General features: G+C 35.4%; 1 protein-coding gene across 1 annotated transcript in view; it reads left to right on the forward strand.

The window, feature by feature from the left end:
• The first annotated feature begins 13,571 nt into the window (after positions 1-13,571).
• CCDC172 (coiled-coil domain containing 172) overlaps positions 13,572-15,000 on the forward strand; it is a 62,253-nt gene continuing 60,824 nt past the window's right edge. The window contains exons 1-2 of the mRNA XM_044662586.1: positions 13,572-13,650; positions 13,890-13,975. Of these exons, the coding sequence (XP_044518521.1) occupies positions 13,572-13,650; positions 13,890-13,975 (165 nt within the window). The remainder of the gene's footprint in view (positions 13,651-13,889; positions 13,976-15,000) is intronic.

Below are 15,000 nucleotides of genomic sequence, written 5' to 3' on the forward strand. Positions count from 1 at the left end.
ATATAGTGAAGGTAGATGATCACTTAGTTCTTTGAATGTAACATGGCTTCATTATTATTTATTATTTATATATTTATTATTATGAACCATGTAAGCTGTGATAAAAAATTTCAAAACTGTCTGAGGCATTTTAGAGGTAAAAATAATGGCACCTACCAGATTTTATAATGTAATAGCATTCTAAGCCCACTCAAGTAATTTTAAATATTGAAAGCATAAAGTAATTTTCCTTTGATGAATTATCATATTTTATAGGTAATAATAGACAGACAGTGAAACATATTGGACAGAAAGCTGACCTTGGAGCCAGGAAGACCCGTGTTCAAGTCCTGCCTCTGACATGTAATTAATCTTTCACTGCTCTAGATTACTTTCCACATCCACAGAGAAAAGAGTCGACTGACCTTCATTGCTAGTTTCCTTGAATTACTTCATGACATTAATGAAATCACAGGCACACAAGTCCCTAACAAGACAGAGTGGTGTATCAGGTGGTGAATTATGAAGTTATACTGCACCTAACTGAGTAGAAAACTACTTTATTCTTTAGAATTTTTTAATAAGTTGATTCCATAACTTCCTTTAGTATTACACTCAAATGGCTGACATTTCTTGGTGGTGGGAATTTTTTTCTTAATGCCCCTCTAGGTCTCATTTAAATTAATTTCCTTTTATTTGTCCAATGTAGAAGAACAGCTGCTCACTGTTATCCCATAAATTAAGCATTTCATTCTTTGCTTAAATGGAAAGTATGTAAATATTTCTGAGTGACCAAAATAAGATCTTTGCTAAACTGAAAATTAAATATTTTATTTATTTCCTTTCATAATCAAGTAGAGTTTACTATATCCTATTGTTAAAGTATCCTCAATGTCAAATAAAAGTTAAGGTTTATGAACCATGTAAACTATGATAAAAAATTTCAAAACTGTCTGAGGCATTTTAGAGGTAAAAATAATGGCAGCTACCAGATTTCATAATGTAATAGTATTCTAAGCCCACTCAAGTAATTTTAAATATTGAAAGCATAAAGTAATTTTCCTTTGATGAATTAGCAATCTAGCAAATATATTTCAAAAAGAAAAACAAAGATTTATGTTTTTTACCTATCTACCTCTCTCTCTCTCTCTCTCTCTCTTTCTCTCTCTCTCTCTCTCTCTCTCTCTCTCTCTCTCTATATATATATATATATATATGTATTTGTAATTGTTCCAATAAGACTAGATAGATGATGTTAATTGTCAGGACCAGTAAGGTTCAGGACTACACAAGAGTCCAGACACAGACTGTTGGTTAAAGGAATTAATTGTTTAATGAATTTTTAATGAATTGTGCACCTGGTCTTAGGTTAAAAGTCATTTGGAAGGGCTTCAAACATGGCTTTATTGAAAAGAGAAAAACACAACACATTTATAACTTAAAGCAAGCAATTTTCAAAAATCAATTTCAGAAAATTTATATTTAACAGTTTCAATATAAATCTTATTTTGCAACTTCAGTGAACAGCTGATTTCATTAATGTGAGTGCTCCCTTCACTGTGGGGAATGTTGGGATGCATAGCTTTGGAACATTACATAAACAAAAAGATTTTCTCAGTGTATTGATTCATGTTGATAGTTTTTCAGTCTGTTATTTTTTTTTCTTTGGGAAAAAATTTTTTGCTATAAAAGATGGCTCTCTAAGAGGGAGATGGATAGTGGGATAAGGAGATGGATACAGTGGGAAGTTTAGGCAATTCTGAGACAAAATATATCAATTTACATATATTTTTGAAAAAACAATCACCACAAAACAATCAAAACCAAATATTTCAAAATTATAAAGATCTAGCTTAGTTCCAAAAAAGACATGTGAGAAGATATTTTTTCTGCCTTTCACTCCATCCTTCTACTGGGGGTGGGGGGCACACGGAGAGTGACTGGATTTATGAGTTTATTTCTTTTTTCCTCTTTCCCTTTTTAAAAAAATCTTTATTATAAGGGATGGTTCTCTGGAAAGGAGGAGGAGAAAGAATAATGGAGGATATCTCAGCAATGGAAAAACATAAGATATTGATAAAAATTTATTTTAAATAATTTTAAAAGGCTTCAGTTACAACTTTATTAGTGAGAAGATAGTACAGTAATGACTTAAAACAATCAAAAATTTACAGTTGAAAATTTTCATTTAATATATTTAATGTAAATCTTACGTTAGTGGAATATAATTTCATTAATACAGGCACTCAGCTGTGGAGCATACTACATTACTTCCAATTCCTATCCTTTGCAAGTCTTATTTATGTTTTTTGATAAATCCTTTTCCATAAATGATCCATCCAACTCTTTGGAAGTCTTTTTCTGTTTCTTTCAAGTTTTTGCAAATAATAGTGTAGCATTCAGTCTGTCTGTTAACCCTTTCTCTTCCCTACTACTTCCAATTCATACATTTCCTTGATCCTTCCACCTCTCAGTTCAAATTACCACTGGAGTTTGCTGCAGACACTTTATACCCAAGGTTGATTTTTCCATTGTTTTTCAAGCATTTGCAATGTTGATCCTTTTGAAGATTGTGGAGGGTATGTGCTATCTGTAGCCTTATAGAATCACCTGGAGAAGAGTGGAAGCAGTTAGCCTGGGGTCACTGAAATCACTACATAATTTCCCATATATCATAAAGCCCAATCCTCCTATTCAGTTAGGGGTCCAGCTCATTGTTGGCATTTAAGATTGATGTACAGACTGATGGGCAATTAGATGATGCAGAGGATATAGTATTGGATTTGAAAATGGGAAGACTTTTTCTGGAGCTGATTTTCAAGACATCTCAAAGAGAAGATTTCAAAAGATTGGAAAGACTTCATGAATTCAAATCTGACCTCAGACACTTCCTAGTTGAGTGACCCTGACCAAGTCACTTCACTTTGCTTGCCTCAGTTCCTCATGTATAAAATAGACTGGAGAAGGAAATGGCAAACCACCCAGTGTCTTTGCCAAGAAAAACTCAAATGGGGTCTTGGACTGTTGGACACAACTGAAAAGGGCTGAACAATAACAGCAATACAGATGGCTCAATTCATTCAATGGGTTAACCTTTTAGCCTCAAGTCATAATAGTGGCAAAGTCATCCACTTTCTCTTTTTTATTGTCAGTGACTAGTTTAATTGCTTTCAAATGCCCATAGATTTTTATATTGGTGAAAATGGAAGGAAGACAATAAGTAGAAGGGAAAGGAAAAGAATTTATGCTCTTTCTATAGACATTGATTTCCAGAAACAGTGATAGTGGAACTAATATATTTGGATTCTTCCACCCCAGGAGCTTGAGTAGCATCTAAGAAAGGAGCAATGACATGTCAGAAGGCGAAGTAGAGATCAATACTTAATGAAATATATACATACTTGTTGCAACACAATTTTAAAGGTATTTAAGGACTGATTTAAAAATACATTCATTTCAAACTTAATTTTAAATGGACACACATATTCCTTTTTTCAATCTGAAAAAAATTAATTAATTAATTTGGAATTTTTTTCCCATGGTTACATGATTTATGTTCTTTCCCTCCCTTCTTTCCCCCCTCCCGTAGCCAACATGCAATTCCACTGGGTTTTACATGTATCATTGATCAAGATCTGTTTCCATATTATTAATATTTGCACTATAGTTATCGTTTAGAGTCTACATCCCCAATCATATCCCATCGAACCATGTGATCAAACAGTTGTTTTTCTTCTGTGTTTCTACTCCCACAGTTCTTTCTTTGGATGTGGAGAGTGTTCTTTTTCAAAAGTCCCTCAGAATTGTCCTGGGTCACTGCATTGCTGCTAGTAGAGAAGTCCATTACATTTGATTGTACCACAGTATCAGTCTCTGGGACACACATATTCCAATACCTACACAAGATGTCCCAAAAGTCTTAGTGTTTTCATTCTGCTAATATTAAGCTTTAATAGCTTAAAATGGCACTAAGACTTTTGGGACACCCTATATAGCAATAATAGCTAATGTTTCTATAGCACTTACTATGTACCAGGAGCTATGCTAAGCACTTTATTGCTATCTCATCAGACCCTCATAACAACTCTATGACTGACTTAAAATAACTACAGGTTATTTTGATGAAATGCATGTACTTGAATTTTAACAAATAAATAATAAAAGTGCTCTGTGTCCTCCTTCTATACTTGCTTTTGTTTTCTGAGCATTTACATTTTTTTAAATGATATTTTTGGGCCTATCTAGCATTATACACTCACTCACCCCCCTTTATCCTTTCATACACTAATAGTATCTCTTCATTGAATCACATCTCAGGAACTGATTTTCAAAACGTCTCAAAGAAAATATTTCTGAAAATACAGCCTCAAAAAAAGTCCTTTTACCAAATAATCCCAAATAGAAGACGGTTATATGGGCTATCTTTTCACCTCTATAAAAATATGTGAGAATGGTCTGGGCATGCATTAAGGTAATCTTTTATGAACACAAGGGAAGGGGATAGGCAGGCTTTTACAAACACATTAATGCAACAGATCCCATATCTTCATGGTCATGGTGTGCATAAAATCCTATTTTATCCATGCTTCATGATTTCAAGAACATATTTGCCTCAGTAGAGCAAAAGACAGCCTTAAAAACTGCCCTCCAACAAAATTTCCTCCATATTCAAGTTTAAATTATGGATCATGTGTTGCTAGATGAAGCCATAGAAATAATTTTGTTCATAATCCCCTCAGTTTTGACATCACATTGGGCATAAATAGCTGAGAGAAACTTCATTTATTTTCCATCATCATGGAACATGTCTCCTCCAGGGTCTATATAAAAGAGTGGTTTCCTAATTATGGTATAATTTTCCTGATAGTCTTGTTCACAAGTAGGCAATCTAAATCTAATTTTTAAAAATATATACTATCATGGAAAATACTATATATTACTTCGAAAGCAACTTTTATATCTAGTCTTATACTTCTATAACCCCTTCATTGCTGAAAAACTGGAAAAAACCTAATTTAATGTTCTACCTTTATTTCGCAATCTGACTTCCTTCATTGCTATTTAGGAACTCCACTCCCTCTCTCACAAATTGATCTCCATCAATAAGGAGGCAGTTCCATACCAAAGGTCTTTGGGTCTAGGGTTAAAATTCTAATTTTATTCCCATTCTAACCATTATAGGAAACTTCATTTCCCTATGGGGATGAGGCTTCTCATGGCTTCCCTCAGTTTTAAAGATTGTTTGAGTCTTGGAAGCAAATGGCAAAAAAAGGGCAAAACAAGAACAAAAAGACTAGGTGGAGGTCCTGTGAGATCAGAGCCCAAGACCTTGAGCCTTTTATTCTAAATTCATACAATCCCATACAAATGTGGCTATTTCCCCCAGGGTTGGAGCCCATCTAAATGACTACATATAGATATCGGTGTTCTCAAATGAAAATGAACACTACCAAAATTCACCTACCATGGGAACTGAGTGATACATACGAGGTGAGCACGGGCTTTATTTCCATTGATTACAGTGTTCCTTTTATAGATGTTCAGAGGGAAAAAAAGGAGTCTATCAGAAGAATTTCAATTCAGCTAATGTATATTAATTGCTTCCTGTATTTGGAATATTTTGCTAAGCTGGAGGAAGTGTGGGGCAAAGGTGAGCAAGAGATGCATCATGGTTCAATGGAAATCACTTTGGATATAGCATCAGAAGATTTGGATTCAAATCTTGGCTCTGCCACTTAAAATTAGAATCACCTTGGATAAGTCACTTTACTTCTCTGACTCTCCATCTGTGGAATGGTAGTGCTCCAGAGTTAAGGAAGACTTCTGTGATCCATGCATCTGACTCTCACACCAAACAAAGGACTCACCCCTGGATTTCTCCTTTGCCCTATGGTCCTGATGATTTTTTGTCTATTAGAAGAATGTCCAGTCATCACTTTCCCAGTTTTTTTTTCCTCCCAGTCGCTAATGGCAAATAATATACCTCTTAATTCTTTAAAAGCCCATTCCTAAAAAAAGAAAAGAGAAAAAAAAATAAATACATAAGGAAAAGCCCATTCCTGATTCCAGTAGGAAAATGGTAAGAGACAGGGCAGAGAAAGCCAAGTATAAAGTTGGGCAACAATCCTCTCCTTTTACCTCAAGTCAAATAATTTGTAGTCACTTATGAATTATGTCAGTCATATATGTATATGTCTTAAGATGATATAAAATATACAGTTATTATACATAGTAAATATACATAGAGTAGACCTCACCCTCACTTTATTGTTTATGTCCTATCCTTTTGCATGCACTCTTCCCCACCCCAAAATCACCCATTTAACCCCAAACAGCAGACCAGCATCACCCCATATGACTTACAAACACAACTGTAGTGCAAATTGAATTTGAACATAAGAAAGGTACAAATTCCTGGTCTAACACCCAGGGAAAGAGCCGCCTTTTGGAAATCACAGGTGAACAGGAATCCAGGGATAAAAACGAGCTCTTTGCTGTCACCTTGACTGTGGGTAGGTACTAGTGCTCAGAGCTCTGCTCAACTCCCCTGGGTTTTCCAGGGCCATGAAGCACATCTCTAAGGAAAGCTATTAAAGCTCACGGTCAAGGTGGGTAGGCTATGTATTGGAGGTTAAAGTAGGTATCAGTGTTCCCTCTCCACAAAAAGCAGCATTTTTCTACCCTTTCTCATTTCTTCCCTTTGCTAACGTTTCCTTCTACTTCCCCCTACATCCTCCCCACACTCCAAATCATTCTCTTTTCCTCCTGGTTGGAATCCCTCATTCTCTCTCTTTCCTTTTCCTGGCACTTATCAATATTGTGAAGATTACTTAATTTAAATCCCTGTCTTTAAAATGGGGATAATAATAACTGCCTTGTCAACTTCAAGGACTGTTATAAGAATCAAATGGAAGTACTTTATAAATGGCGAAGGTCTATACCAATGCAAGGCATTATTATTATAAGTATAATGGGATAACCATAATAATAACATACTTATATGGTGTTTTAAGGTATAAAAGCATTAAGAGAGTACATACATTATATTTTTTAAATGTGTTAATCTCCTGGGTCTAAAAAAACCCAAACCATTCATTCAACAAATTTTATTGAACACCTAGTATAGGAAAGCATATAATCTCATTTTCTGCATAGAGTAGAAAATATGAACAATGGCTAATATGATGAAAAGAAAACAATTTCAAGGCATCTTTCTTCCCCTAGTCACTACTAACCCCAGCAGAGAATTATTACATCTTTTTTGGATTTTGGTAAAGGCATAAACAACTGTTTTCATATGTTCCAACAGATGTTCTTTGGAAAGATAGCCAATTATTTGCATTGTGATATCCACATTTGATTCTCAAATCTAAGATCTCCATCTGTACAGGTTTCATTGAATTATATACCTAAAGAAAGCAAAAGTTAAGATCACTCATTGTCTCTAAACCTCAGACTTAAGGATTTCTAGTTCATAATCACACTAGCACCTGTGTTATTGAGCAATCGATAATTGCTTTGCTAGAAGGGTTTACACAAATCTGCATAAATCTTTATTGCTCTTATGATTTAAAATGCATTTCCTTTCCTTCCTGAGATGGATGACTTCCCTAAATTCTACACTAGGCCTGCAAATAACCACTAGCCCAGGGCAAATGTGTTACAATGGGGGGAAGAAAAGAAATTCATTTATTTTAGTACCTATGTTCTTTTTGAGGGCATGAGCACAAATAATTTAGGTGTCTTGGAAAAGTTATCAAGCTTAATTTTAAGGCTATTTTAAATTTTTCCTAAAATGTTTTTTTCTAATAAAAACCGATGGCAATTGTAAAGTTCTTAGACAAAAATTTTGAACTAATTTTAATTTATCTTTTGCTGCAAACATTTAGGCATTATGTACTTTGATTATTGAGAAATATAAATGAAAAATGAGTACAATGACTAATTTTGCTAAATTGTTCAGGAAGGGGTAAGACTTTGTGGCTATTATTATTATTATTTTTAATTATAATAAAACCCTTACCTTCCGTCTTGGAGTCAATACTGTGCATTGGCTCCAAGGCAGAAGAGTGGTAAGGGTGGGCAATGGGGGTCAAGTGACTTGCCCAGGGTCACACAGCTGGGAAGTGGCTGAGGCCAGGTTTGAACCTAGGACCTCCTGTCTCTAGGCCTGGCTCTCAATCCACTGAGCTACCCATCTCCCCCCATGTGGCTATTATTTTTAAATGAATCTTTGAGTCTTTTGCTTCTTTAAGAAGAAGTAAAAAACATTACTGTAAACTTTCAAGTTTGGATGACAAGATGGTGGTACTATTATTAGAAATAATCAAGAGGGGAAAAGAGGGTTCTAAAGAAAAATGATCAATTCATTTTTGGACATAATGAGTTTGAGATGCTAGTGGAGGATGAAGGTTGAAGTATCTCAGGAGTTAATTTGAACCATAGGTCTGGAATTTGGAGCAAAGCAAAAGGGTTGGGATGAAAGATATATCTTAAGGGTTTGGGGCAAAGCCAATATCAAACTTTAAGTGTCCATATTTGCATATGAAGAGGCCAGAAATGGTGGTAAGTATAAAGCATGGACAAACTGAAGAAACTTAGAGTTTAAAAATCAAGGAACTATAATAAATTCCCAGATTGTCTCAGTAGTTATTAGAAAATATCTATTATTGAGCCTTCAAAGATGAAGAACCTCTCATGAAGAAGAATCAAGAGAAGACAGTTTTGGTCCATGAGCTAGCTTGGATGACTCTATTCTTTGACACTTAGAGCTGAGAAACTCCTTTTAGGGGGACTGAAGACAGAAGGAATAGGCTGGACTCTAAGGAAATAAAACTGAGGTATCTGCTTTTCTCAGGGCAAAGATTTTAGCTAAAAAACTTCACAGGTGGTAGAGACAAGAGTCAAGTAGATTTTAAAGAGATGTGTCCAATAGAGTGGTCTCCTGTGGATTAAAGAACAATGGAAAGCAGGTCCAACCGGCAGAGACAGGGAGACCTGTGTCTGGAGGAGCCAAATGATGAAACCGCTAGAAGATATGAGTAGCCTTACAGCAATAGAAGTGTGAATTATTTCTCCCAGTGTGTGCCCTGCTCACATATGTTCTCTAGGTATATATTCCCCATACACATATAACTTCCGTATGTGAATTCCTTGGCCAACGACATTCCCCATATGCCCATATGGATGCTTCTCTAGATGTGCTTCTAAGGAGGGTCTGTTCTTCTCATCGAGTCTGCATGTATTTGTGGGGGGGAATATCCCATTTATGGGAGAAATGTTTTCCTGCTCTGAAATATTTTGCTCCTTTGCTATTTCATTAAATGACTTTGCTTTGAACTAATGATCTCCTTTGGGTGACTATTAAAGGGAAACCCATCAATGGGGGCTCTTTAAATTATAGTTTTAGACCCTTAATCAAGGCTAGCCAACTACTGGAGGACCAGTCTTCTGAGGCATATGTGTAAAGGCGGCCTCAGGCACTACCTATATAGATTTGGAGTCATCCACATGGAGGTGATAGTGGAAGCTATGGAATAAATTAGACAGAAAATGTAGAAATAGAAAAAAAAAAGTCAAGAACAGATCCTCATGAATTGACTATGCAGAATTTGAGTCTTCTACATTTGTAAGTTTCCTGCCACCTCCCCCTCCAATAAAAGTAATAATTTGGTATTTTTGAGGGTTCATTTTTACTAGTCAGTCAGAGGACACAATGCAAGGGCATTTGATGAAATGTCTTAATGAGAAAAGTAGCCACATAACATTCCCACTGATACAAAAATCTCTCCTACTAATATAATATATTATATAATATAATAACACAACACACTATACTATATATAATATGCTATAATATAACATGCTATGCTATATCTATGCTATGCTATGCTATAATATAATATAATACAATACGATATGATATAATAATATATAAAAATAACCATCAATGGGAAGGGTGGACAAACCTACTTGATCAGAGAAAATGCATGGAGTTGCACACACAGGGAATCCATGTAGCCATGCACACATAGAAGAATACTATAGGACTGTTAGCATTTTTGGGGATGTCACTAAGTTTTTCTATTAGACTTGTTCCCTCACTAATATTGTAGGGTGTTCTTCCCTGACTCACTCTCTCTTTCTCTGTCTGTCTCTATTTCTCTGTCTCTTTCTCTTTATTTCTTAATCTCTCTCTCCTGTCTCTTTCTCTTTATTTCTTAATCTCTCTTCCTTCCTCTCTCTCCCTCCTTTCTTCCCTTCTTCTCTTCCTCATCCTCTTCTATATGCCCTGCTCACTTTATTTTCAATTCTTACTTTTCACATACTAATATATCCAGCATCAAACATTTAGAATGATTTTGAGTCACTTTAATAGTAAAAGCTCACAGAAAATGTTAGCCTAAATTGTTCAGAAACACTCGATTTCTTCTGCAAATTAACACGCCTCCATTTCCAGATTGTTTTTTTACTTTATTTTTTAGGCATTTAATATGAAATTCACAAACCTTTGATGTGGGTGCAAACATTTTATTCTGTTCCTGGAGAAGAACGTAACCACACATTTCATAGTTTCTGTGGTGGTGGGTGCCACTGAGAAGCAGCATTCTAATTTGAAATAAAAAGAGTTGTGTAGAGGGTCCTGAAGAAGAAATACTTGAAGTGAAGAATGAAGGGAAAATGAAGAAATGATTTTCTGTTCCATCTTTCTACATCTCCAGTAGCATTCTCTCCTACCACAGTCTGCCTCCTAATACATGGTTGTGTGAGGTCTGGGATTCTTAAAGGGTTCCAGAATTTTATTCTGCCATGATCAAACACAGAAACAAACATACATGCAATTAACAACTACTGTTTTTAGTCTGATCAATAAGGCAAGAATTTTAAATAGGAGCACACTTCTGAACACTCGCCTTCTCAAGAGAAGGCAAACAAAATAGCCAGCATGTCCATAGGGATTTGCTTTACAAATATCTCTGAAAATCCTTGGAGATAGGTACTATTTTTAGACCCATTTTATAGATTAAAGAAATAATTTTTATAGATTTTATAGATTATATAGTGATTACACTATATAGAGAGATTTAGATAGAGGTTTATAAATTACATAAAATAATAAATTTTATATATAAAATAAATAGATTAAATAAAAGGTTATGGGACTTGTCAGCTATGAAGTATGTTTTCATCTGCATCTCTGCTCCAACAGTTCTTTCTCTAGAGGTGGCTGGACGTATCTCTTTGAATGCTACTTGACTTTTGTCTCTATCACCTGTTAAGCTTTTTTTAACTAAAATCTTTGTCATACAGGCATCCTTTATGCCATATCCTATACTTCTAGCTTTTGTTTTATTAATAACCATTTCAAGAGGTCTAAATTATAAGCATGTATATGTGTGTGAATCTATATAATATACATGTATTTTTATATATGATACATATACACATCTTTATGTAATCATATAGTATAGAATATAAATATATATTCTACATTCATATGTCCACATGCAAACTTAAATATCTCAAAGAGGTGAAATATGTAAATATTTAAACTTTTAATTTAGTTTAAAATTTTTTTAAATATTAAATATTTAAAGGTAAAAGTTAGTTTGGAATAGGTTAATACTGATAACTAATTATATTTTACTAGCCATCATTTAATGTTAATATGCTTTCAATGCCCACTGTGAATTGGGTATTATGTCTTCCTTTTCCTCTTTACTTTCAGACAGATAAAAGCTTATTAATACAGGTTTTTGTTTGTTCATTTAATTTATTTTCTGGTAGTAGTGAGATTTTCTGAAAAGCATACCTTTTTGCCATTTTGACAGCTGGAGATGAAGCCAAACCTTTAAGATAGACTTTTTTTTTTTTTCCTGGCAACAAAAGCAGAGAAATATTTTTTAATTAAGGGGAGAAAAAAAAAAAGCACATCTGTGCCAAAGGTACCTTTCATGTATAAGCTGTAATTAGCTAACCAATTTGGTCTCTGATATATACTGCACGGACATTTAAGTGTGAATATCCCCGAAGCTTGATTACAAAAGGCAATTATTAATTTTAAAGCACACAAAAAATGGTATGGCCTGATTACAAAGAAATGATTAAGGCAGGCTATGTCAGGCCCTGTGAATTAATAGCAGCCTTTGCCATATTCAAAGTACACAATTTAGTCTTTGCCAAAGGTTATATTTAGAATCTCTGGCCTTTTGCCCTTCAATTATTTTAAGGTGTTCCTGGATGTTTCTGCCTTAGACACTTAGAAAGAACCTGACCCCATATATATATATATATATGTATATATATATAAGCAACCTCAGAGGTCAAAGGTCATCTCTAACCCCTTGGTAATCCTGAAGGGAAACAAAAGGCCTAATTAAAGTGTAATAAAAAGTATTTTTTCCCCCATTCTCTCACCCTCCCTATAAGATTTAAGTTCTGAGAAAGAAAGCAATGTTTGTGTTTTATATTTTCCTCCTGTTCCAGAAATTAGCCCATATGTCTTACAAATACTGTACACCCAGGAAATATTTGCCAGGTGGAATCTAAATGAAAAACGAGTAAAAAGAAACACTATGCCCGTCACAGGGCCCTATTTTTTTCTATGAACCCAATTGAGGAGGATCCTAGAGTTCCTCCTGCAATGCTGCATGTCTGGGCAGAATCCCTGAAGCAGGGCCTATTAAACCCAGGGGCTTTTGTGGATGAGGCCACGGGGAGTTTTGTTTTCTAACCAGGAAGTGCTCACAGAGCATTCTAGAACCCCTAGTTTTGGAGGAGCAGCCAGACCCAGAGGTGGGGAAAAAGCTGCTGGTGGTGGGGAGACTCCCACTTTGCACCCAGGGCAGGAAGACAGACCGGCTCTGAGGCCCACCAGGGGATAGGCTTGGTGTGGCTCCTCTCCTCAGTTAGGGCCTAAGCTTTTCCCGAGCTGGCCTTCTGGACCACAAGGCCTTGTCGGTTTTGAGGCAAATTAAATTCTTTTTTTTTTTTTTTTTTTTTTTTTAGGAAGAAGGGGTGGGTTTAAAGGAATTCTTCCTAGGGAAGGAAGGCTTGGGGGAAGAAATAAAACTACAAAACTAGAAATTTCAGGGTTCCTCAGTCTTGCTGTGACAGGGAAGGGGAAATAAGTTTAGGGTCTGTGGAGAGGGAGAGGGGAAGAGAGAAACCTATTCCTTTTGGGAAAGGATGATTGAATATTCTAGAAATCTTTATGTTTCTAAAATCTCATTTTTTCCCTCAGGGGGTGGGGGATGGCTCCAGCAATGGCCTTCCCCCAATTCTTTTGTGGATGGATATCTTTTGAGCTTCATTATTATCTATTCCCACAAGTATCAAGTTTTATAAATTTAGAACTGGAAGGGAACTGAGTCTAACACTCCTCATGTTGTCCAGTTGAGGAAACAGACCCAGAGTTACCCTCCCATCTAGGGTGCCAGGAGGGAAGGAGAAGGGAGCAGATTAGGAAGCAATCTCAAATTTATAAATGTCTTTGTTGTGAAATCCAGGATCTTCAGACTGTCAGAAAGTACTAAGGAGGAGGGAGACGGAAGAAAAAAAAAAAACAGGATTCATCAGAGATTGCATCTAAAATGAGCTTAGACTCCTTATTCCAGCACATCATCTTTACTGAACATCAGGCAGAAGAAAGTCGTCGTTTGAGCCATGAAGGTCAAGTACATTTTTATCATTTTCCATGTGACTTTATATATTTTCTTTTATATCCCCCCACATGTTTGACTTAAACTAGAATTAAATTCTGGAGGGCCTGGTCAGGCTGATTCAGGAAGCTCATTTACTCCAAATTATGTGGGGAAGGTTATAATATCTAAGGTTTTTCACCCAGTGCCTCAGAAAACATATGTTTTCATAAAGAAATGGTGCATTTAAAAATTTCCTCTGTATTCCAGTGCGAGTGGAAATAAGCAGGTGTCGTGAAAAAATTCAGAAAATAACAGAGGAACTGAAAGGAGAGAAAATGAAGTCAGAATGCAAGGTAGTCTTCTCATTTTCATTTTTAAAAATCTGATTTATAATGATTGTGTCATCTGTGGTTTTTAAAATATTAGCTGAATATTGTTCAGATAGGACAAATAATTTGGTGTCATTTTGCTTGGAAATATTTAGTGATTCATTTCCAGAAATATCTTGGGGATTTTTCTAAAAAGTATAGGGGATTAGTAAGATTAAGAGAAGTCAGTTTGCATAAGGAAAGTTAAAATGTATAAAGGCATTAGGGGGAAGTTAGGTGGCACAATGGCTAGAGCACTGAGTTTGGAATTAGGAAGACTCAACTTTGTGGGTTCAAATCTGGCCTCAGACACTTACTAGCTCTATGACCCTGGCCAAGTCATCTAACCCTCTTGGTTTCTTCATCTGTAAAATGAACTGGAGAAGGAAATGGCAAACTACTCTGGTATATTTGCCAAAAAGAATCTTGTGTTGTCGCAAAGAAGCAGAGGTACCTGAAAATAAAGGAATTATGGCTTAATCCCCACCCCCCAAAAAAACAAACAAACAAACAAAAAAACCTTACCTTTCATTTTAGAGTCAATATTTATATTGGTTCCAAGACAGAAGAGTCCAGCTAGGAAGTGTCTGAGGTCAGATTTGAATCTCATACTTCCTGTCCCCAGGCCTGGCTCTCAATCCACTGAGAAGGCATTCAATTTTGCAAAGCATTCAGCATCTCTTTTCAGGGCAATCTTGTAAGGTAGGTATCATCAGTATTATTATCCTTGATTGAGGCCTACATAGATTAAATGACTTGCCCATGTTCATCTGCCTAATAAGTAAGATTGTTAGGACTTGAACCCAATTCCTATCTCAATCTAGTATATGTTATACTATATATTACTATCTTGTAGAAAATGAAGTTCATATAAATAGAAGTCATAGAATTTCTAGGACCAGAGGGGACTTTTAAAATTACATAGCTCAGCCTACACCCTTTATAGATAAGGACAGTGAGATTCAGAAAAGAGATGTAATTTAGGAGATAAATACAAATGCTATTTTTTT

This window comes from Gracilinanus agilis, chromosome 2 (genome assembly GCF_016433145.1).
Source record: "Gracilinanus agilis isolate LMUSP501 chromosome 2, AgileGrace, whole genome shotgun sequence".
In the NCBI taxonomy this organism is placed as follows: domain Eukaryota; kingdom Metazoa; phylum Chordata; class Mammalia; order Didelphimorphia; family Didelphidae; genus Gracilinanus; species Gracilinanus agilis.